We start from the raw sequence: 24,615 nt of genomic DNA, 5'->3' as shown, positions 1-24,615 counted from the left end.
CCCCCATTGATTTTTTTTTTTAATTGGTTTTGTACCTTTTCCAAAAAATTAGTTGAGCATCTTTGTGTGGGTCTATTTCTGAGTTCTCTCTTCTGTTCCATTGGTAGAGGGGTGTCTATCCCTCTACCAATACCACACAGTTTTGATTACTATGGCAACATAGTAAGCCTTAATATTACTTTCTTCTTTCTCAAGAGATTTGGCTATTCTAAGGTCTGTGCTTTTCCATCTAAATTTTATTTATTTATTTAAATATACATTTATTGATTTCAGAGGAAGGGAGAGGGAGAGAGAGATAGAAACATCAATGATGAGAGAGAATCATTGATTGGCTGCCTCCTGCACGCCCCCTACTGGGGATCAAGCCCACAGCCTGGGCATGTGCCCTTGATTGTAATCAAACCGGGGACCCTTCAGTTCCCAGGAAGGCACTTTATCCACTGAGCCAAACCAGCTAGGGCTAAATTTTAGAATAAGTTTGTCTATGTCTACAAAAACTCCTGCTGGCATTTTCATAGGAGTTGCATTAAACTTATAGATCAATTTGGGGAGAATTGACATCGTTACTACGTAGAGTCTTCTAATCCATGAACATGATATGTTCCTTCATTTATTTAGGTCTTCTTGGATTTAATATTTTGTAATTTTCAGCATACAGATCCTATACATGTTTTATTAGGTATATATCTAAGTATTTCTTTTTGGGGGGAGCACTTGTAAATGGGTATTATTTTTAAGTTCCATATGTTCATTGTCAGTACTGTATATAGAAATGTGATTCATTTTGGGTGTTCATTTTATATCCTGGGACCTTGCTAAACTCACTTATTAGTTCTATGCTGCTTGTCTTTAACAGTTGGGCCAAGAGATCTCAGGAGGGTCCAAAGCATTAGAGGAAACCAGATATAGGGCTGGGACTGCCACAAAGCAGCAGCCATCTGCCCCTCAGAGCTGATTTATAGGAGTCAGCAGAGGCGCTGAATATCAGCTTCATACCTGAGGGTGTTCTAGACTTATCCCCACTGCCACCTGTTAGATTCCCCCGGCCCCAAGTTGGTCACTGGGCTCATTCTATGGGGCACTAACTGTACTCTGTCTCAGACCATACCCACAACTAACATTGTGACTTTAGTCCCTTGTATACCTTCCTGCCTTCCCAGCTGTTCTCTGCTTACCTGGCCGCTTATTTCTTCTCTCCGGAGTAGCCGAATGGCCAGGCGCAGTAGCCCCACCACTGCTCGATCCACAAGAAAGCAGAAATCCTGTGCCTGGACACATAGGTGATATAGATGGTCTCGAACAGTCTGCCACACACAGCCCACTCGGTCCCTTAGGAACATAAGAGATGGGGATAGTCTCAGCTAGAGAGGTCACTAGGCAATAAGCCTCCCTTTCTGATTCAGGCTAGGCCTTTCAGGGCTCACTGGTATTATACGCTGAGCAGACAGGAATAACGGGCAAGCTTCTCCTCCACTGCCTATAGCTTCACATGCTTCTTGCCCCTAGAGCCCACTCAGCAAGATGGCTCGAGGCTTCCATCCCTTTGGAATAAGCTCAATGTGAGGCCTGCCTAAAGAGGCCTTCTACCTGTTCTCTAGCACAATCCTCAACAGCATCTCCAGGCAGAAAGCAGCATCCTCCTCATCATATGTCTCTTCATCTGGTGTCACTGAGACGAGAGCCTAGAACAGAACAACAGCAGAAAAGTAGGCAGCCACTGCCCTGCCCTGACAGAAATTGACTTTATACCACTGCCCCTGTCTCCCCTCCCAGATTCAGCCAGCCCTTCCTTTTCTTTCCTCTTCATTCTGTACCTTCATGAGCTCCTGCAGTGACTCCAGCTGGAGAAACTTGCTTTCTGTGATCATCTTTTCTGGGTCACATTGCTACAGGGGGCGCAAGAGAAAAGGAAGGTGTCAGTGACAAGGGGTAGAGGAAAGTGAACTTTCTTAAGAGCCAGAGAGAGAGCAGGAGTCAGTTCTGGTCACAAGCTCTCAATGATTCTATTCTTCAGTTCACAGTCCAGTGGGGAGGGGTCCAGGGGTAGGCAGGCAGTTACCTTGATACACTCTAAGGCCACTCTCTTAGCCTCCTGGTTCTCAGTGGATGGGCCCCGCACGCTAGACTGCTCAGTACCACTTAGTGTCAGCCAGCTCACAAAGCTCAGCACTGTCGACTCTCCTCTGTAGAAACAGTATAAACCCTGGTGAGCTCCAAAGTCACATTCTCTCTCCCCAAGGCCTTTAGCCTCTGATCTGCCCTTACCGGTTCGATGGTATCTCCTCCCGTAGTAGAGAGATCTTGCCATTGGGATCCACAAAATCTTCTACCTGGGAAAGCAGGTCAAAAATAATTTCTTTCTACATGTCCTTTGCATTTCTTGCTCCCCCATGCAAAGTTCTCTGGCTTTCTTCTTGTAGCTCTCTGCTCTACACTATTGATTGGGCCCCTACCATATGGTGACTGGCAATGACTTCTACCAGTCTTCCTTGACAGTTGGGCCCCCACTCAAGACCTATGGTCTTACATTTGAGGTATTCCTGGTAAGCTTCAGCAGGCATCAGGCCCAGTGATACTCTCAACCAGTTCTATATACTAGTAGCATATATGCTTGGAGCTCTTGCCTTGTTACTAATTTTTTTTTTTTTTTAAATTCCAGAGAGGAAGGGTGAGGTAGAGAGAGATAGAAACATCAATGAAGAGAGAGAATCACTGATTGGCTGCCTCTTGCATGTCACCTTCTGGGGATCAGCCCACAACCCGGGCATGTGCCCTTGAATTGGAATCAAACCTGGGACCTTTCAGTCTACAGGTCTACGATCTAACCACTGAGCCAAAACAGCTAGGGCTTGCCTTGTTACTACTGATTAGTCTCCTACCAAGAATTACCTCCACCATAGCCTTGGGCAGCAGTTGGGCTCGGAAGAGCTGTAGCATGGCCTCCATGATATTTTTCCAGCCCTCTCGAAGGATGTCGCCATGACGATGGGCCAAATGGAATACTGTCTTGGCTGCAATGTGGGCTTTAGGGTTGCTTCCAAACACACTGGGCAGGTTCTCAATAGACTGGAAAACAAGATGGGAAGAAGCGTAGGGCCTGGAAAAAGAGAACCTCTTAGGCCTCAACCTATGGTACCTCAAGGGTCCTTCTGCTGGCTCTGCTTCAATCCCCAATACTAGTAGGAAGGGCTCACCTGAATAAGGCCTTCCCTACTACTGCATATCCTTTCCTATCCCCAGTTACATGAGTGATGCTATTCTCATTCTAGGGTGTGCAAGAAAGAAATAGCTTAAGCTCTATTGTAATCAAGTGGGAGGTGAGGAAATATGCTGAGGGAATCATCTCTGAAGATAAAAGTAATCCATGGCTAAAAGAGGTTCTCCTTTGGAACTCTAGGTACATACTCTCCCCCCCCCCGCCCCAACACACACACACACACACACACACACACACACACACACACTCACCTCACTACTGAGAGCTGTGAATTTGCACAAAGAGATGATGAGATTGTCAAACACATCGCTGAGGCCATAGTGAGCGGAGATCATGGCACACTTCCTGTAATGTCACCCCCATCCCAGAAACAGTTACTGGAAGGCCGGGCAGCCCTTCCAACTCCCTGAGGAGGACTGCTTGGGATTCTTCCCCAATCAGTCCCAGGAAGAAACCTTTTACTCTTAAGTCTGTTTAAGAGTGAGTTTTCCTGAGATCAACCAAAGAACTTGTATGAATATATGCATAAGCCATGGGCAAAGACAATAGGGTGGTGAAGGCCTGGGTAGGGGGTAGGGATGGGCTAGATTACAGTGGTTCTCAACCTTCCTAATGCCTCGACCCTTTAATACAGTTCCTCATGTTGTGGTGACCCCCAATTTCATTTTTATAAATTGAACATAATTAAAGCATAGTGATTAATCACAAAAACAATATGTAATTATATATGTGTTTTCCGATGGTTTTAGGCGACCCCTGTGAAAGGGTCGTTCGACCCCCAAAGGGGTCGTGACCCATAGGTTGAGAACTGCTGGGCTAGAAGAAGTCCATGGGGGCGGGGGGAAGGGGACCTATGTAATACTTTCAACAATAAAGAGTATTAAAAAAAAAAGAGTGAGCTTTCCCAAGCTTCGGCCTCCCTCCAAAAACTCAGGAAGAACCAACTCTAAAGAAAATAAGAGTAGAATTCAAAGAGGTATGGAGGCAACCATGTTAGCTCAGAGAGATGGTTAAGAGGTCAATACTAAGGCTAAAGGTGAGCTACCTGAAGCCTGAGATGGCTTTCTGGATGATTGTCTCCTCAAGGCTTTTGTCAAAGACGTAAGAGAGAGCAGCAATAGTGGGGCCCCACGTCATGGTGAAGAGGTCAAGATCGTAGCTACCAGCAGGCACACGTAGGAATATGCCCTCTGGGGTGGCACCTCGATGAAGCAGTACATTCCATACGTAGTTCTCCCGAACCAAGCCTGTCTGCTCCTCGGGCATCACAATTTCTTCATTCCTATCAGGAAGTAAGAGAATGAGTAGGTGCACTGCTGTAAACCGGACTGCTCCCAAACTAGGATAAGGGACTTTAACCCTTATCCACAAATGAGAGGCCATCAAAATTGAAGTTCAGTGGTTGGCTTCCCACTCACCAGGGAGAAAGAAAGAGGTGTGCCGTAATTCTCAAGGACCTGTCTCTAAGTGAGGCCTTTAGTTCGATAGTAAGATAAACAGTTCTACCTTTTCTGATTTGTAGTAAAGAACTAAGTGTCCCATCTCTGACCTCTGATCAAAAATAATTTCTTTCTACATGCAACTAGACAGGAAAAGTCAGCTGCTCTGGGTTCAGGAAATGGGATCATGACACTCCACTTAGCAGGGACAGTTTGGAGCCTGGCTTAAAGTACTAGTCCCAATATTGTTCAGGTTTCTTTAAGGAAGAAAAGAGTCTGGAGAGAGGGTTTGCCCAGCTACTGTAAGTCCTAAGGCTAAATCCAGGGCATATGAGTTATTGTAGCCTGATATGACTCTAAAATCTGGAAAAGGGAGCAGTGTTCTTCTACTTATCAGAGATGCTACATCATCCTTCATACATACTCACTTGATGGCATGGTACATATCTTCCAAGATGTCTTGTTCAAAGTCCTTCCCTCCATTCACACCTTTTAGGTTTTTGCGAAACTCCTAGAGACAGACCAAGAAGCTTTGCCCCTAATGTCAATGCTGAAGCCCCACCCAAGGAACCCCTGAGTCTGTGATAAATAGGACTTAGGAAACAGTAAGTGAAAGAACCCACTGCCCCACCCCAGTTCCTCCTCTGGATTGGCCAGCCTTCCCTGATTTCCAGAACCCTGTCGACCGTGCCCACTGGACATTCACATCATTTCTGCTTTCTCCAAAGCTTGCTGGATCTTCTCTGCCTTGGCTGGGATTCAAGCTTACCTCCAGGGTCATGGGTGCATTCTGTTTACGAACATTGTGGTTGTGCTGGTCAGTATTAAGCATGATGACAGCATAGGCCAGGGCAAAGCAGGCATCACTATTGGCAAATGGGGAGCCATTACAATTCTGAAAAAGCAAAGACCCCACCTGTGTCAATGCCCTTCTCCGGCCCATTAAACCCTCAGCACCAACCCACTGGATCAATGCTGACACAGAGGGGAGGTACCACCCAGAAAGTGGCCAATCTCTTGCCAACTCCTTCAACAGAAGTTAGACTGGAAAGCTCACTTTCCAGTGATGATGCTCTCAGCCTTCTTAGGAGACTGGCTGTGTCCCTCAGTTGGAACCACAGAAACCTTCAGTCAAATTAACTTGGGAGGTTAGGCTTAGCCTCTGCCACTCAAACTCACCCTCCAATGCTCTGTGAATGCCTCCAGCAACCTCTGGATGACTGGTGCTTCCCCAGGCAAGCGGAAGGCTTCCAGGTAGAGGCGAAGAGCTTCATCCAGTCTAAGACCCTGAAAGCTGAAGGTGCTATAGGGAGAGGAAGAAGGATGAAGATGCTGAAGATATGTAAGCTACAAATGTTAGGTTCTCTATTAGCTACAGTTCTTCTAACCTTCTCCTACTGGAAAAGAACAGGCTGAGGATGCTAGCAAAGAGAAGGCATCTCCTGGCCATTTCTAACACAGACCAGCATTTGACAACTCCTAACCTTAGTATTTTTCATATCAGCGCATTCTTGCCTTTCTTAGAAATCTCATCCCCTGGGGCCCAGAACCTATCCTGTGTTCAGGGACCCTGCTCCATCCTAGCTCCCAAAGCTATCTTGCTCTTTTAGATTTAACAGATAAAAGTGATGGAAAGAGGAAGAGTGTGTGACCTGGGTCACTAACAGAAACTAATGGAGACTGCTTTTAGGGAAGGATGCTGTCTCTCCAAATGATCACCAACTATGTCCCATATTTCTTGCAGCTTCCTCACCTCACAAAACTCTCCAAGAGGTCAATGTTTTTGCGGTCACTCACAAACTCTCCAATCATCTTCTTGTCCAACCGAGGGTTTTCTCGAAGCCATTGGGCCACCTCTGTATTGTCCATTGGGATGGTGAGGAGGCCTTTCTCCTGTAGAAACTGGATTCCCTTCTTTGGTTTCTGGTTGAATTGCTCTGTGCCAGTGATCAGAAGCTGGAGAAAAAATACTAGAGGTATTAGAAACTGCTCTTCCCTTAACCAGATAAGGCCAGGCTGGAATTCATCATAGTCCACAGCTTGTTACCTAACAGTCTCCTAAAATGTGGTTCTAAGTGACTCTAGGGCTAAGGCTGATCGTTCTGGCCCTAGCTTTCCTCAGTCTTCATGTCTTATCAGAGCTGGCTGAAGAGCTCCTTTTCAATCCTTTCCTTAGTGCTTAAGATGCAAAGGACAGCCCATAGCCTACTCCATCTATAGGATCATGAAAAAAGTAGAAGTGAGTAGAGAAGGGTTTCTTTTCTACAGTTTTACAGCCATCCCTGGCATCTGTTTATGGGCAGCATCTTGTTTATAGCCTAGCTTGATTTCCCCATCTTTCTTTGATTTTCTAGCTCTTGAGACCCTGAGGTTTGAAGGAAAAGGTGAACTAACTATGATAACTTAACCTTTTGTCCGTCTACTCACAGCCCTGCAATCAAGGGCACACATAAACCAAAGTCATTTAGGCTAGCAATAAGAGGAAGAAAGGGTTAAACAGAACCCTTTCTTAACACACAGTTATTTGAACTTTACTAAAACACCAGGATTAATTTCAATTTCCTTTTATTGCCAATCATCACCCCAGAGCTCAAGATGACCAGACCAATAATCTTCAGGGACCCACATGATATCAGCTACCAGAGCTCTTGTGACCACCAGTAACACTTGACTCTCAGAACAGCAATTGTCCATGGTAGGCATGACTAACTACATGGCTCTGGAGTAAGGGAAGGACTTGAAAGGAAACTGGAGATTGCTGAAGTACCAACAAGTCCAGATTAGCCTTAGGAAATTGTACAATGAGCTGCTAGACTGTCCCTCATCTTCTGGGATAGAAACCCTACAAAGAACACTCAGACAGAAGTGGGTAGAAGCTGGGCTCTGGATACATCTGTATGTACCTTCTTTTTGTTTTTAATTTCAATCAGTTCCCGTGGATCTGGCAGGAGACAGGAAAATCGAGGTGGCTTCCGGGTAAACTTTTTGTCGGCTAGGAATGGGAGGAAGAACGGGAAAAACCCATTAAGACCTCTTTTACCAGGAAGTGATTTTTGGAAATTGCTGATACATTCTACAGTGAAAAAGAATGCCTCAGAAATTTTCTTGTCTTCATTTCCCACTTCCTTAGAGGTTCTATCTTCTAGGGCTCCATATGTCTTCTTTCCTCTCTCTGGGTTTGAAGGCATGGTAAACAGCTAAGGTTCACTCAGGTACTACCCTAGGGTGTCTCTGTTTCCCCACCTCTGCTCTCCACCAGGAACCCCAGTTAATTGGGCTTAGGATTACAGACACCCAGTACCCACCCCCAGAGTCACCAGCTTCCTCCAGATCATTGCATCCTGGCTTCCCATGTTCTGCTGGCAGCCGCCCTCCACCTGGAAGATGCAGGCCTAGGATGTCTGGGGCCATGCCTACAGCTTTCCCATCGCTGGCTGCTCTCTCAGCTGGTAAGAGAGAAGAAGGTAAGTGAAGACTTATGGAGTAAGTAAAGCTGCAGGAGAAGCTGAGTCCCTGGCCAAGGAGACCTGCATTCTCCCACATAGGTTGCCAGCCTTGAACAGGACAAACACAAGCTCAAACAAACAGTCACTATCCCAGGTCGGCCAAGCATTAGATTATAGAATTTAATAAAGAAATTAACCAGTCACTTTCCTTGATCTTCTGCAACCTCAATCTCAAGGGGAAGTTTGAGAAGATTCATTAGAGTGGAGGGAGATACTGGGGGTGAGGGAAGGTAGGACCTGGAACTTTTAGGGACAGAAGTCCTATATCCTTTCATCTATATTTTATTTTCTCTCCATAAATAATTCTGTAAAAAAGCCAAAGTGTGGAGAAGAAAGTGTAAAGTCTGCTAATCTGCTTGCTTGGCCTGTGATTCAAACCACCAAATCTCAAAAACACAGAATATGGAGTACCCCAGAGGAAGTGATATAAGAGCAGGAAAAGAATTCAGAGTAGAGAAGAGATAAGCATAGAACCCTGAGATCCTCGAAGTAAGAAATGCCTCTTACTATTGCTGACTTCTCGGGTACCGTCTACTGCCTCATAGCTAAGTCTGGCAGCTTCTTTCTTCTCTTGCTGGGTAAGGTTGTTGAGGACTTTAGCCTGGCAGTGGGCTTCAGTGCTGTCAATCACTGTCAACAGGGCATCAAGAGACAGTAGATGTGTTGTATAAAGCTGACCAGACACAGGAAAGGCATTCTGGAAAGTAAATAGATCCAGTAGACTTGAGCTTAGAATACTTTACACTTAACTGATTCTTTTCCAAAAATCCCAAACTTCCTATAACTTCTACATTGAAATGCCTTTCTTCTTCCTGTTCCCCAATTCTCAAATGTTTCCCTCCCTGTATGTAGCTTTCTTACTACCACCAGAGAGATTTCCTTAATATAGCCTTCTTTCTAGAAGCCAGTGATAATGCTCAGCACCTTGGACAGCAGCTTGGTGAGGTCTTCAAAGAGGTTGGAACAGTAGTAGTCACAATCATAGTTGATATAGAGCTCAGTGACAAAGCTGGGGATGTGCCAGAGCTGCACAATGGCCTCCAGTGCCATCTCCTTCATCTCATAAGGCATCTTAGGGTTCTCCATAGTGATGATCTCCATGAGCTTTTTGATGTACATCTGGCAATAACCCAATAATTGCCATTTGCGTGGGGAAAGAATTCAAAATAGGAAGAAAAAAAATTGGACAGAAAAAATATTAAACAGGAAGCAAAAGCCCTGTCAGGAGGCATGCATTAAGAGACACTTATATGGTGAACACACAATACAGTGTACAGATGATGTGTTGTGGAATTGTGCACCTGAAACCTGTATCATTTTGTTAACCAGTGTTACCCCAATAAATTAAATAAAAAGACCCCTAAAAAAATAGATACTTATAGCTATTCCATTCCCTAAATACATCCCCTCTTTGGCCTCCATGTTTGGGGATAAGGCCTGATTCTCTAGCTCATGCCTGATCCGAACAAGTCGCCTGTTGCCCTTTTTGTGCGATGTGAGCTGCCTGTCCTATTCAGAGGTCCTTCTTGCAATTTGGTGGCTAAGCTGGCTTGACTTGCCTGGCTGTGTTGCAGAGGGGCTGCTAGGCAGAAGGGTAGACCAACTCATGGTGAGGGTACCTGCTAGTCCTCATATTTGGGTTCTCCCATTTTATCGTCAGCCCATTTTCTCTAGGTTCCTTTTGATTTCTCCACTAAAGAGGCCAACCAATAAACCAAACTAGAGAGGCTAGAAGCACGCTCCTACAGAAGCCCCAAAATCTCACCCATGACAGAGTTAGCTGCACTGATGATGCATCTTCCTACTTTTCATCTTTCAAGGTTGAGAAACTCACCTCCAATTGGAACTTGAGGTGCTCCCTCATGCTCTCAAACAGTAGGAAGCACACCCGCAGGGAAGCAGCATAAAGGTTCATTCGCTCTATGCTGAGTAGCTGGAGATCAGAGTAGGGTAGGCATTAGGTTTCTGAACCTAACTATGGTTCAACCAAGAAAAAAGCAGGAGAGCAAACAGTGAAGTTTTCAATAAGGTTGTGCTCTGAGGGGATTCTATATCTAGTCATTCCTATATTTCCCTTTGGCTTCCAGAGTCCCCAGAAATTAACAGTCATCTTGACCATGTCTACTGGCCAAATGGGGAGGGAGGTTCTTTTCTGGGTCCTATCATGAATCAGTCAAACCTCCCTGTGCTTCCCTAACTCCATGAGAGACCTTGAAAAACAACCAGTAGCTCTGAGCCCCTCTAGAAATCCAGTCTTACCTGGAATAAGTGGCGGCACATCTCATCCTTAATGAGGCCCAAGAGGGTTTGGCACTGGGCTACAGGGGCTGACTCAAGAGCCACTGTCAGCAAATGCAGTCCCATGTGGATCATAACCTCGGAGTTGTGTCGGTCATGTGGACTGGTGAGGGAGATGAGGAAGCGGAAGAGCTCTCGGATGCAGGGAAGACCATAGGGGACCAAAGCTGTACCTGGGAGAAGGCCAGGAGGGAAGTGGGACTCCCAAGAAACAACTGTCTTGATAGCTTGGCCTAACTTGCCCTGCATTTTACAAGGCAATTTCAGATTAGTGACTTCAAGGAAAAAAAAAATTGTTTTCTTCTGGGGAAGTAAGGAGCCTACTTATTTATTGAAGGGAGTCAGAACCGATGATCCTACTTTTCTATTAAAAGTCCCAAGCGCCCTAGCTGGTTTAGCTCAGTGGATAGAGCATTGGCCTGCGACCTGAAGGGTCCCTGGTTCTATTCCAGTCAAGGGCACATGCTGGGGTTACGGACTTGATCCCCAGCAGGGGGTGTGCAGGAGGCAACCAATCAATGATTCTCTCTTATCAATCATGCTTCTCTCTCTCCCTCCCTCTCCCTTTCTCTCGGAAATCAATAAAAATATATTTAAAAAAAAGTCCCAAGCTTTCTATTCTTCCCTCTCACTTCTTATTGTCCACCAAAGCCCCTCTCTCTATAAGTTAGGGAAGGAGGGCTCCATCCATGCCAACAGCCCTCTGACTTGATTCCATTTCCTGACTAGAGCTTGAGCTAGCAGATGCTACATGTCCAAGACAGTCTAGGCTCAGGCAGCTTAGTGGATTGGATGGGGGAGGTGAACAGGCAGAGCCTACCTAAGGGTACTCACCTTCTTTCTGGGAGGACTGTGTAAAGCGCACACCTCGGGGATTGACGTAATCCATGTCATGTACAGAGGCAGAATCAGAGTGGTCAACAGGGGATGTGCATTCTTCTAACACTTCAGGGATAGATTCCACCGACACTGACTGAGCCTTTTCCACATGGGCCCCTTCCTGCTGGGACCAGTAGCAGGGGGATAGAGAAGAGGGATGAAGCAAGAGCAACTCTGAATTTACTTTCCTGAAATATCTGTCATCCAAGTGTGTCTAATGGATTTCAGGTGTAGGGCCAGCTTAGTGGGCTATGAATCAATGGAAGGAATATGGACTCAGAAAACATGTCCTGAGGAATCATTGACCTATAATGATTTGAACTCTAGAAGCAATAGAGGCTCTTATAGGCTTGAGATTTAGATCATTATCTTCCAGAAAAAGCCACAGGCAGCTCCCTCATCTTTGCCAAGTACTTCCTATCTGTATGCATAACTTGATAAATCCCATGAGCTAACTCTCACAGTGAGTCATATCGTAGGTTTTTTAGGCAGCACAGCTAATTCTAGGAAACAGGGAAGAACCCACCCTACCCCAACCATCTTTTTAGCCAACGCCTGGATAAAGGATCTAAAGGATCAAGCTAATTTCCATAGTGGAAGTCTGGAGAGGGGCCTTTAGAAATGAAAGCCATACCTGGGAGTCAGGCTGCTCAGGAACCCCTAGCTCACTGTTGCCAGGCTCTGTAGCTGTGCTGTACCCTGAAGAGCCAGGTTGCTCCAGGTCAGTGAGGTCCTCCTTAGAAGTGGTCTGGGAGGAGAACTCCAGGCCACTGTCTGTAGAGGGGCTGACCACTGCTGAGGCAGCTTCTGAACTTGCAGAGGAGATAGGAGTGGGCACATCAATGAAGGGCATGCCACCTGCCAAGCAAAGTAAGTGAGGCTTAAAGAAGAGACACTCTGTGGGAAGCATGGTACCAAACTGGTACCTTTATGGTACCAGAACTGTTCTTAGACTGCATACTAATCTCTGTATACACTGATCTCTACAGTAGTCAGAGTTCCCCTGGAAGGAGAGCAAACTTAAGTCACTGATGAATTTCTAAATGGTCACTGTCTGTTCTTGACCTGGAGTTTCCCATTTTTGCTCTCAGCAGAAAGAAACCAAAGCCCTTTAGTTGGCTGGTCTTCAATGTCAAAATCCCTGAGACAGAGAGAGAGAGAGAGAGAGAGAGAGAGAGAGAGAGAGAGAGAGAGCCAGAGCCCTGCCTGTTTTGCTCAGTGATTAGAGTGTCAGCCCACAGACCAAAGGGTCATGGGTTCAATTTCCAGTCAAGGGTACATACCTTGGTTGGATCCCTGGTCCTGGCCCGGGTAGGTATGGGAGGCAACCAGATGATGTGTCTTACCAGTTGATGTTTCTCTCTCCACCGCCCCCCCCCAACCTCCTCCCTCTCTTCCACTCTCTATTTTAATCAGAAGAAGCAACCCAGGGCACTCACCAGTGAAGTTAGAGGATAAGGTGGTTCCATTGGAGATGGGTAGCTCTGAACCTGGTATAACTTTGGTCATATGGCGTGGGGGCCGGGGGGATCTCTTCTGTTTTTTCCACTTGGATGAATCACTCATGCCTCCTGCTCTCATTTTCAGCTGGAAATATCACACCTCATTAGCACTGGTATTCAAACTAAAACTTTATCCCTAAAATCTCCCTTCTCTTGGTTCTACTTGTTCCTAGAAAAAGCTTATACCCTGTATCTGTGCCAAAGGAAGAATCTACACCATCAGAGTACATTCCTGCTCCTCTAGCCTGGCTTCTACACTGGGCACTTTGCAAGTGAGCCTGACAGCCTCCATGTGGAAGGTTACATTCTACTTTTAGGTTGGTCATTGATAGGGCCCAGCTCTCACACATCACTTGCTTTCCTGAGTCCTGGGTGGCAATCCTGAGACCTAGATGGTGGCCAACCCTCCTGCAGGAAGGATAAGGGCAGGGACTCTTTTGCTTGGAGCTTTACATCTACAGGTCCTAGACTCTTGGGCTTTCCTCCTTAACTACCTGCAGAAGTTGCCTATTCCTAGTTCTTATCCAATTATGAGAGCCTACTCCTTCCCAGCCAGACTCTTAGCTGTTCTGTTGCTTCATGAACTGGGCCATACCCCTCACTGTATGGAATTTCTGCATCAAACTGGTCAAAGGCTCATTCCTTGGAGTTAAGAAGGAGGGACATCTCAATTGGTTTGTGGAATTAAGGATCTAGGGCAGGGGTGGACAAACTTTTTGACTCGAGGGCCACAATGGGTTCTTAAACTGGACCAGAGGGCCGTAACAAAAGCATGGATGGAGTGTTTGTGTGAACTAATATAAATTCAAAGTAAACATCATTACATAAAAGGGTATGGTCTTTTTTTTTTTTTTTTTTAGTTTTATTCATTTCAAACGGGCCGGATCCGGCCTGCGGGCCGTAGTTTGCCCACGGCTGATCTAGGGTCATGTCATGCTGTTGCTCTGCTCTCTGCTACTCCCAATTTTTATATATCAACTAGAGGCCTGGTGCATGACATTCATGCACTGCGGTGTGTGTGTGTGTGTGTGGGGGGGGGGGGGGGTGGGGGGGGGTTTCCCTCAGCCTGGCCTACGCTCTCTCTCAGTCTGGGAGCCCTTGGGGGGATGTCCAACTGATGGCTTAGGTCCGCTCCCCAGAGGAGCAGGCCTAAGCCGGCAGTCAGACATCCTTAGTGCTGCCGCGGAGGCGGGAGAGGCTCCTGCCACTGCAGCTGTGCTCGCCAGCCGTGAGCCTGGCTTCTGGCTGAGCCACCAGGGGACAACTCCTGCATCGAGTGTCTGCCCCCTGGTGGTCAGTGCATGTCATAGCGACTGGTCGTTCCACCGTTCGGTCAATTTGCGTAGTAGCCTTTTATTATATAGGATTATTATATAGGATGAGACCTCCTGTCCTTCTCACTGTGGGGTCTTTCTAGATGCAATTTTATATTCTCAGATGGTAAGGCTACTGATTTCTTAGGCTCTTGCTCCATTCCATTTCCCTCTCTCTTGCTATATTTCTATTCTTCCTATAGCTTCCTTTTAGTCACCAAGGAAAATCTCTATCATCTATTGACTATTCTAGGATATAAGTTTTTATGCATTTTCTCCACCTTAAGTTCACAGTGACTTTGTTTAGGCCCATTTTGTTTTCCTAGTCCTGATGCCTTCTCAGTTAGGATTTGAAACCAGTTCCCCTACAGAGTTACACCAAACTGTTCCTAGACTTATGGACCATCCTGAGTTGGGCAACAGCAATTCTCTTCCGCGAACCATCAGAATGACTCTAAAGACAGTAGAGGTATGTTTCCTCCCCGACTCTTTCTAAAGGCTGAATATATCTATATTATCCTTGGCCTGTTCAATTCCTTCTGATATTTGGGGAATAGGCTCTCTTCTTCAACTTTCCCCAAGTTCTCCAGAACCTGGATAACTTTTAATCCTTTACTTAGAAACGACATAATTCTTCCTTCCCTACCCATAGCTTCACCCATAAAAGAGAGAAGTCTAGGAGCTGAGCTCTGCCCCTAGCTTATAGTAACATAGCAATAGCCTTGCGTGGTCACTTCCTGTCTATCCATCTCCAAAATGCCTGTAGTCATATGCCTAGAATGGAGCTTCAAGTACTCTGAGCACTGTGGCTAAGCAGGAAATACGATACTCTCTCCAGAAACCATGGAAGCTCATTTGGGTCAAGTTCATGGGAGGGGAGGAAAATGTTCTGGACGTAAGAACCAGCCAAACATAAAGACAGGTAAGAAGCCCAAGAGATCAATGAGGGAAAGTAAGAACCTCCTGGCTTTGTTTGCAATTGTCACTGAGCTCCAGAAAGTACTATCATCTGGATCTACTTTTATAAGATATCCTTTCTCTCCAGGGAGCTCCTCCTACCCATTTCAGGAACTCTAGGTAGTCCTACTTCCACAGAGAAGCCATTCACTCATTAATATTCCTTCCCACAATAGGATCACTTTTTCCTGTTTCCTTCTCTATCCAAACAAAGCTAGCTCCAACCTGATCATTTCAGTGAGTGTTCTCTGCCTCCTGGCTAGAGTAGGGACAAAGAGGCTGCCAGTTCTCACAAATGTCTCAGCCCTTAAAAATTATAGCCGTGCTTCCTGTCCTAAGGTGCTAAGGTAGGGGGTGGGCAGTAGATGTTCATGGGACCCTCACCATCATATTCATATAACTCTATATTACCAAAGGACAGTATAAGCTTTACAAAGAAATGGTAGGTCCTAAATTAATAATCATGGCAAAATACTGGGTAGCCAATGAAGAGACCTGCAACTTGAGATTAGGCAAGCACACACATGGAACTTGAGGCAATGCATGCATGCATGCAAAAAAAAAAAAAAAATAGGCCTATGGACTCTCCAGCTAGGTACACACACACACACACACACACACACACACACACACACACACACTCACATTTCTTTTTATATTCAATGACCTGGATGTCCAAAACCATATTGCTAGCATGCACACTATTGTGATAGATAGCCTAGAGAGCTCATACCTCCTTCTCTCCCTCTTCCTCTTAAGGGAGGGATATGGGTATTAGAGTAATCTTTAGCTTGGGCCTCTCCACTAAGCTCCCATATATCTTGACTTTTAAAGGATAGAGGGCATCTTTGCAGATCCCAAAGTTCTCCCAGTGTCCTGGGCTATCCTTGCATCTGGCTCCTTTTCATCCATCTAGTCTTAAACCTTGGAAAAGCCTCTTTAATGGTAACAAAAAGTAAATGAATAAAAGACCCCAATTAGATGGACTACCCTTTCCTTCCAAACCAAGTTCAGGTCCAGATAAGAGTCAAGGGTTGTGCTTAAGTTCTCTATACCAGCTGTGAGACAGAAAAAGAGTAGAAGAGGAAAGGGTTTTACTTGGAGGTCCCTCAGCGTTCCCCTAGAAATGGTAGATATTAAGCCTCCCCACAATATGTCAGCAGGACCCAAGTTCTCTATCTAGGCTCATTATATGATACACATCACCAGTTTAAGGATTCCTTCTGCCTCCAGGCAACTAGATGCCCAAGGAAAATTATCAATACTGCAAAGCTACAAACACATGCAACTCTTCCAAAGCCATGCTGTGTTACTAAGGAGGGGTAAGTTGTGCTCTAAACAATGGAAATGGGACCCACATATTACGTATAAAAAATAAGCATTTAAATAAATAAATATAAAGGGGAGAAAGGAGAGGGAGAGGGAGAGAGACCTTGAGGTTCTTAAAGAGTAGTACCCTCTCTAACTGGTTCAGGGCTTTGGTCTGCTCCCCACTACTTAGCTCCAGTTTGTTGAGGAGACATGGAGAAATCTGTGAAAGACAGGCAAACGAATGATTTAAACAGAGTGAAATAAACTCAGACACAAGCCAACAGGGCACAGGGCAGGAATGGGGATAGATGGCAGGGGAGAGGGGAAGGTCAGGTGCATGCATCAAACAGCCAAGGGTCATCATAGACAGAACCTCTTAGGGCTGCAAGCAGAATCTTCATGAGAGGCCTGTGAAGTCCAGGGCTTCCATTCAAGATAGAAAGATGCCATTCTTCTGGCCACCATTTTCTTCTACCAGTTTGAGAACCTTCTGATCTGGAGTCAGGCTTGATTTATCTCATCATGACAAGCATGAGCCCAGTCTAATCTAGCATTAGGGTGGGATTTGGGGCATAGACTCTCTAGGCCTTCTAACCTGCTGACAAGGCTGAACCCTGAGGGGATGGTAGGTCTTTCACCTTTACCAACATATATTTTTAGCCCAACCTGATGAGCTTCATCCAGTTTTTTAGGAAGGACTGGCTCACCAGCTTATGTAGTAGGATAAACAAGATAAGCTGGAAAGAAAAGGTTGGAAGGAGAGGTATCTGGGAAAGAATACATTTATCACTAAAGTTATGATAGCTATTTCTAGCTTACAAACAAATCTGTCTACGCAAAAGCATGTTTTTGCTAAGCAAGGGTATCCAGGAAAATTCCCATCCAGGAAGATCAAGGTTTGGATGAGGGACAGCAGGTCATACCTTCTTCATGTTGGTGCCCACATAGTTCTTGGGTTCTTCTTTAAACTGAGGTAACCTATAGTACAAAGAATTCCGCGGACTGTCATTAGGAATAATAACAATTTTCCCCCTCCATGCCAGCCACAGCCCAAAGATGCTCTGGGACAGAGCATGCCTGTCTCTTAGGAATAGCTAAGAAGGAAGCAAGCTGATTTCACCCTTTTCAGAGCTTCATCAAAGAGCCACAGGATTTGGGGGATGTATGATATAGACACTTTCTAAAAAAGAAGGTAGACATCAGGGCAAAGTAACTAAGTGTGGAGCCTCTTTTCATCCTTAAACTGACTCCTACTCCTTCACTTGGCAAGTATTGCTGAAAACCACAAGATGGGGAGAGGGCAGTCAATCAAAACCCCAGGAGATGCCCTGACCGGTTTGGCTCAGTGGATAGAGAGTCAGGCTGTGGACTCAAGGGTCCCAGATTTGATTCCTGTCAAGGGCATGTACCTTGGTTGTGGGCACATCCCCAGTGGGGAGTGTGCAGGAGGCAGCTGATCGATGTTTCTCTCTCATCGATGTTTCTAACTCTCTATCCCTCTCCCTTCCTCTCTGTAAAAAATCAATAAAATATATTAAAAAAAACACACACAAAAAAAAACCCCCCAGAAGATGGCATAGGATGTGAAGTAAAAGGCAGGTTGAAGTTCTGAAACCAGGAAATTGGAGCCAGAGGAGTAAGAAACTCTTTAAAGCAGAGTCCAGGGGCAGATCTAGTCTGCTGATAATAAGCATTATTATTTATAGATCTGAGAGCAAAAAAAAAGTCTCAGGAAGAGGCTTAAAAAAAAGATTATTTTTTAGAACAATTTTAGGTTCACAGCAAAATCAAGTAGAAGTTACACTGATTTTCTATATTACCCCTGTCTCCACATATGCATAACCTATCCCATTATCAATATGCCCTGCAGGGTGGGGGGCTTTAAAGCCCTTGCCTCAGCTCTTCTCAAAGCTATTCTATTGAAAGGAGGTGCAGGTAATAGAGAGCTAGTCATAGTATGAAAAGGCCTCCTAGGACCTAAGTGGAGGGCCTTGACTAGGATAACCAATAGTCTTGGTTTGCCTAAGACTGAGGGCGTTGTGGGGATGTGGGACTTTCAATGCTAAAATTGGGATAAACTGGGCAAACCAGGATCATTGGTCATGCTAGCCTTGGTCCTTCCTCACAGAAATGGGGCTGAGCTCTAGGAGCTTGGCAACCTGTTCTAGGCTCCCTTGACTTTGGCTTCCTCTCTGGGTTCTCTTTCCCAGCTGCTACCTGTACACAGACACAAGTCTGGGAAGCAGAAAGAGGTCTGTCAGCCTAGATCAAATATCCCTCTGCCTCCTCCTGAGGCCAAGCCAGTTCCCTCCTCCTTCTCCCTTGATTGGTAACCCTGGGCCCAGAGAAGTACCCCCATCCATAATCCCATTGGCCTCTGATGTGGCTGTAGGACTGGCCAGGTCCCTGAAGTGGCTGTGTAGAAGCAGGCAGGCTCAAGAGGCCTGGGCAGCAGGGCTGAAGCAAACAGCAGCAGGTTTACCTTGTGAAGAGCAGCTGCACCATGTCTACGAGAGTGTGCTCTGCGGATTTTCTCAATAACTCTGCACAGGCAAAAACAAATAACACAGGTGTCATTACTTGCCGTGCTATTATCAGGAGGCTTCTCAGAGCAGACTCCCCTCCAAACCTTGTTTACCAAGGATTATGCCAAACTTATTAAAACCAGCTCCATCCAGCTCAGGCCGGTAGCCATAACTTCACTGGCCCACTAGGTGGCACTACTGAGTCAGGAAAAAAAGGGGTGCAATGATTGTGTTCTTAGGGATCTTGGCTGGTGTCAATCCCAGAAATCCCAGGGGAGGGAGATTTGGTGCCTGGCCTGAGTCAGTCAGGGATCTATTCTAATTCTTGCTCTGGCACAATGGGCTAAGTTCTCTACTCTAGCTGCAAAACAAACAAGTCAAGTACAGAGAGAATTCTAGACTCCTATGGTCCACAAGGTAGGTGATAGAGAAGTCCCAAGTTTTCTGTCTCTCTGGGTTCAGGGATAGCATCCTGTATTCATACTCACAATGGCCCTAGGAAAGGTGAAGGGCCCAATATTCAAGCACTTACCACTGAGCCTCATTTCAAAGCAGATCCGGAAACAAGACTGCATAATCTCACATACAGATTCATTGGTTAAGTGGGCACCCACTGGGGTCAGCAAGAGAGTCCGCAAAACCTACCAGGAAGAAAGAGGAGATACTGTGATAAACAACGCAGGCAAGATGAAGAAGGGTGTACCTGAGGGGAAAGAAGCCACCTCTTGTTCTTCTCGTCTCCTATGGAAGCACTCGGAGTGAAAACAGAGGTTTGCAAGAATGCTGACCTTGCTTCAGTTTGGCAGTGGGGTCTCCCAGAATCTTGTCTTAGAAACTGTGTCTTTACTCTGTATGACCCTGACATAGTTCAGAGCTCTTTCCAGCCCTAGCCTGCAAGCCCAACAGATGGATGGCACAGATACAAGCTGCCAGAGATACAAGCGTATTAAGGGCTTCCGGTATTTGATATCGATTCATTCAAAGCTTTTAATTATTTTCCTTAGAAAAAGCTTTTACTTTGGGTACCCGAGCTGCTTGTTTGGAAACAAAGTAGCTCCCTAAGCCCCAGTGGAGTCAAAACACAGCTTCATGCTGCCGGCAGACTGGCAGACTGGGGTAAGTAGGGCCAATGGCATCAGCTCCTGGCCATTAGCCTAACTGCTCTTCCCCTCCATTTACCTGAAGGATTTTCATCAGGACAACCTCATCGCTGGCAGGATCCGTGCCCACAAAACGGGCGTGGGTGACAGCATCTGCCATATTCTCCATGCCCTCTGCTGTGCCCTCATGAGTGGGATCTGTCCAGTGAAAAGGGAAGATTAAATGATGTGGAGAAGAGAGAGAAAAAAACAAGACATCCTGTCGAGGAACTGCTTTGAGACTTTGGTTTTCTCCTCTTCAGTTCCTTAATCCATGGTTCCTTGGGCTACCTGAGAATTTTAGCCTATAAACGACTTTAACAAGCTCCTCAGCACAAACTCCACTGTGTAAAACAGTGATTCTCAAACTTAAGCATATGTCAAATCATTTGGAGGGCTTGTTAAAAATATAAATTGCTGGGCTCACTCTCAGAATTTTTGATATAGCAGGTCTAGAGCGAGGCCTGAGAATTTGTGTTACTAACAAGATCCCAGGTGATGTTAACACCGCTGCTTAGGGGACCACACTTTGGGAATCACTGGTGTAAAGCTACTCATTTCACAGAGAAAGGGACAGGTAATATGAGTTGTTGGCCCAGAGTAAGGGCTGAGTAGGGCAAAATCTTTGAATGCCAAGGTTGAAGCCTTTCTTTTTTCATGTGTTTTCTTCAATACATCCCTCTCTGGTTGCTTTTGGAGTTTTGTGTTCAGATGCCACTGAGAAGGGAAATAAGGGGAGGAAATGGACAGTCACTGCCACTAATATTCATATCTGGGTGCCACATTACAGCAAATCAGACTTCTTCCTGATTTGGTTTCATTCTTAAAACAATATGACACAGAGCAAGAATCCTGTTACCAGCTTAACTAAACAGGCATTAGGAGAGAAAATGGACAAACTAAACAGGACTGAGAGCTGGCTACTTGGGGAATAAGAGAGAGGGAGAATTTCAACTGTGAATAAGATAAAGGGAATAGCTAGAGGTCAATCAGCACCATACTGGAAGCTAACACAAATGTTACCAAGGGGAAAATTCTGTTCCTTTCATGTGTTAAATGTCCACTAGGAGTAGCCAAAGAAATGGCCTCCCCCAAGGCCTACAAGGGTCCTGAGAACTATCTGGATTGTCCTTAAATGGGGAGCATAAGTAGAAAAAAAAGGGGTAGGGACATGACAAAATTTTGTGACTGACAGAAAAGTTGCTCTAGAGATAGCATGATGTAATACAGAAGCACCTTCTACTTTTAAGTGGTAGGAATTGTAAGAAAGTTTTATCATTTTCTCTATCCTGTTATCTGAAATTATCAGAGTTCTTGAGCCTAAAGCTCAGGGGATGGCTAAGAAACCAGAACATTTCCCTTGCAACAATGAGCCAGAAGACTTTCATTAATTATAAGTGGTTTTCATCTTTCTTTTCTGTCCTGGTTAGTCTCTGACACTTAGTCAGACTGCTTTTGTCCTACATACAACATGCCTTTACTCAGCATCAGGAGTGGCTACTTTAGAGGTCATGCAGAAGGAAGCCAATTTCATGATATATAGTATATGGCAGGGGTCCTCAAACTTTTTAAACAGGGGGCCAGTTCACTGTCCCTCAGACCGTTGGAGGGCCGGACTATAGTTTAAAAAAAAACTATGAACAAATTCCTATGCACACTGCACATATCTTATTTTGAAGTAAAAAAACAAAACGGGAACAAATACAATATTTGTATTTGCATGTGGCCCGTGGGCCGTAGTTTGAGGACCCCTGGTATATGGGGTAAACCAGCTCCTTCTATCACCTCAACTCTCCTTGTTTCTCCCAATCAACACAGAAAATCTGAAGGCATACCTTGCCTTATTGTGTTTCATTTTATTTCACTTCACAGATGTTGTTTTGTAGAAACTGAAGGCAAGACTCCTCACCAGCAACAATTATGATTTGCTTTATTTCAGTGGTCTGGAACTGAACCCACAATATGTCTGAGGTATGCCTGTACACTCAAGGCCCTTGCCTGAATCCTCTCTCAGCCCTCCAGACAGTCCTTTTTCAGGCCACCAGGGACCTTTTCTTGCACAGAAAATCCAGGTCCTTCTCAGGGTCGCATGGTGTTTCAGAGCTCAGTAAATGGCAGCCTTGCTCCCATCTCATAAGGCTCTTGGGGGCCCATTTCTTCTCCTCCTTCAGAAATCTCCCTTATTCAAGTAGTGTAAACTCTTTTTTAAAAAATATGTTTTTAATGATTTTAGAGAGAAGGTGAAGAGGTGGAGAGAGAGAGAGAGAAAGAGAGAAACATTTATCGATCGCTTGCCTTTTGTATGCTCTCCGACGGTGATCAAACCCACAACCCAGGCATGTGCCCTGACTTGAAATCAAACCGGCAACTTTTCAGTGCACAGGATGATGCTCAACTAACTGTGCCAGGCTCTATCGATCTTTTTGTAGCCCTTGTCCTCTGAGCTTGAATGAAGTAGTAAGAGTGACAGGTCTTTAACTACAGTAGACATGGCCCACCAGTAAGTCAGGCAATCAATGGCACAAATCCTGGTCTGGCAGCTGTGTGGGGCCAAATAAAAAGCTGGTCCTTGGAGTAAGACCTAAAATAATCCTAGAAGTCTTGGGCCACAGAACTGAGGGGGTAGTGTCTTCTAAAAAGGCAGCCTAAACAAACGAGTGTTCGGCTTGGACTCACTTAGCAGACCTTGTGTTCCCCAGGACCCATTCCTTAGAATGTCCTTCCTTGGCCACTCTGGAGCAGACTACAGGGAAATTTGCCAATTTCAGCTCTTTTGCCTTCTGGCTTTCATACACTCCTTCCTGCTCCTTTTCTCAATCACCACCTCCAGCATTTTCTTTTCCCACCACAGGAAACTCCAATGACCAGCTGGCTTGAGGTCTCCAATGACCAGCTTGTCTGCCAAGTCCAGGAAGGGGAGAGAGTTACATCAACAGGAGAGCAGGGAAAAGACACAGAGGGCAGTTGCTGGAGGCTGTGAAGAGAGATGACCTGCAGATGGTGCTCAGGACAAGGCTGGAAGTAGCTGGGCCTGATATTTGCATAGGAAAAGTATAAAGCTAGGACTAGGGTGCATGAAGAGGCTGGTGTGCCTATTCAGAAACTAACTGACACCCAGGATTCCTGCTGAGGATCTTGAATATGTCAGCTAAGCAAATCCAACTTTCTAGAAAAGATAAACGTTTTTTTTTTGCCCTAAATTGAAGGCCATTTTTCTTTTTGGCTAGCTTCAGTCTGAGCTTCCTCTTTTCTTGTCTTCTTAGAATCAAAGACAGCAGCCTGTTTTCTATGTTCCTTACCCTTGCATATGGGCTGTCAATAGGGGAAAAGAAATTCAGGATCCTGAGTGACAAGACCAACTAAAAGAAATTCAAAAGAGACACCATAAACAAATTCAGAGATAAACAAAAGACTGGATAAAATAATTGGGCTATATTGGGAGAAAATACTTGCAATACTGTGATAGACAATGGGTTAGTATCCCCACTATACAAAAAACTCCTACAAACTGATAAGAAAAACAAAAAACTCAATAAAATAATAGGCAAAGGAGAATAAATGCAAATGTTCAACCTCAAGAAAATAAAAACAACAAAATACCAGTTTTCACCCATCAAATTAGCACAAATAAAGAATACTGATAATATTCAATGCTGGTGATAGGGTGGGGAAATGGAAACCCCCAAACATTACTGTTGGAAGTGCAAATGCTGTAATCTTTTGGGAAAGCAACTTGGTAGTACCTATGAAAATATAATAAGCACGTGACCTTTTAATCCAGAAATTTCAAGTATAGGAATCTGTCATACAAAAGGAAAATTAATAAACAGGTTATATGAACAAAGATGCTTATTTCAGCATTTATAATGGCTCGAAATAGGAAACAATCTAAATAGTAAATACTAATCAATAAGATAATGACCAAATGGACTGAGTTATATCTATACTATGGAAATTATATAGCTACCAAAAATACAAAATTTTTTACTAGGGTTGAGGAGAAGAAAAATTTCATTTTGGTGTGATGAAAAAGTTTAGGAAACAGATGGTGCTGATGGTTGCACAACATTGTGAATGTAATTGATGCCACTTAAAATGATTTAAATGGCTAATTTTATATTATATGTTTTAAGACAATAAAAAAAGAATATATAAGCTTCCAATCTCAAAATTAATAGGTTCTGGGGATGTAATGTACAGCATGGTCACTATAGTTAACTGTACTATATTGTGTATCTGAAAGTAACTAAGACAGATCCTAAAAGGTGTCATCACAAGAAAAAAAACTAACTATATGAGGTGATAGATTTTAACTAAACTTATATTTATACATATATCAAATCATTATGCTGTACACCTTAAACTAATACAATGTTTTATGTCAATTATATCTCAACTAGGGGCCGGTGCATGAAAATTCATGCACTGGAGGTCGAGGGCCCTCAGCCTGGCCTGCCCTCTCTCACAGTCCAGGAGCCCTCAGGGGCGGGAGGTGACCCGGTGATCAGGGGAAGGCGATGCCCCCATCA

General features: G+C 44.9%; 1 protein-coding gene across 1 annotated transcript in view; it reads right to left on the bottom strand.

Moving 5' to 3' along the window:
* GBF1 (golgi brefeldin A resistant guanine nucleotide exchange factor 1) overlaps positions 1-24,615 on the bottom strand; it is a 125,572-nt gene that overhangs the window by 9,931 nt on the left and 91,026 nt on the right. The window contains exons 5-30 of the mRNA XM_081104623.1: positions 20,127-20,245; positions 19,480-19,588; positions 18,905-18,965; positions 17,346-17,400; positions 16,544-16,642; positions 12,779-12,926; positions 11,974-12,197; positions 11,295-11,463; positions 10,422-10,633; positions 9,997-10,095; positions 9,087-9,281; positions 8,670-8,859; positions 7,962-8,102; positions 7,560-7,648; positions 6,410-6,612; positions 5,836-5,959; positions 5,426-5,551; positions 5,085-5,167; positions 4,263-4,499; positions 3,469-3,562; positions 2,890-3,066; positions 2,266-2,330; positions 2,060-2,183; positions 1,815-1,886; positions 1,588-1,682; positions 1,176-1,329 (exon numbers count right to left, since the gene is read on the bottom strand). Of these exons, the coding sequence (XP_080960749.1) occupies positions 1,176-1,329; positions 1,588-1,682; positions 1,815-1,886; positions 2,060-2,183; positions 2,266-2,330; positions 2,890-3,066; positions 3,469-3,562; positions 4,263-4,499; positions 5,085-5,167; positions 5,426-5,551; positions 5,836-5,959; positions 6,410-6,612; positions 7,560-7,648; positions 7,962-8,102; positions 8,670-8,859; positions 9,087-9,281; positions 9,997-10,095; positions 10,422-10,633; positions 11,295-11,463; positions 11,974-12,197; positions 12,779-12,926; positions 16,544-16,642; positions 17,346-17,400; positions 18,905-18,965; positions 19,480-19,588; positions 20,127-20,245 (3,464 nt within the window). The remainder of the gene's footprint in view (positions 1-1,175; positions 1,330-1,587; positions 1,683-1,814; positions 1,887-2,059; positions 2,184-2,265; positions 2,331-2,889; positions 3,067-3,468; positions 3,563-4,262; positions 4,500-5,084; positions 5,168-5,425; positions 5,552-5,835; positions 5,960-6,409; positions 6,613-7,559; positions 7,649-7,961; positions 8,103-8,669; positions 8,860-9,086; positions 9,282-9,996; positions 10,096-10,421; positions 10,634-11,294; positions 11,464-11,973; positions 12,198-12,778; positions 12,927-16,543; positions 16,643-17,345; positions 17,401-18,904; positions 18,966-19,479; positions 19,589-20,126; positions 20,246-24,615) is intronic.

This window comes from Myotis nattereri, assembly GCF_964212035.1.
Source record: "Myotis nattereri genome assembly, chromosome: 13".
In the NCBI taxonomy this organism is placed as follows: Eukaryota; Metazoa; Chordata; class Mammalia; order Chiroptera; family Vespertilionidae; genus Myotis; species Myotis nattereri.
Note: the sequence above shows the minus strand (reverse complement) of the source record. Positions and strands in the feature narration are given on the sequence as shown.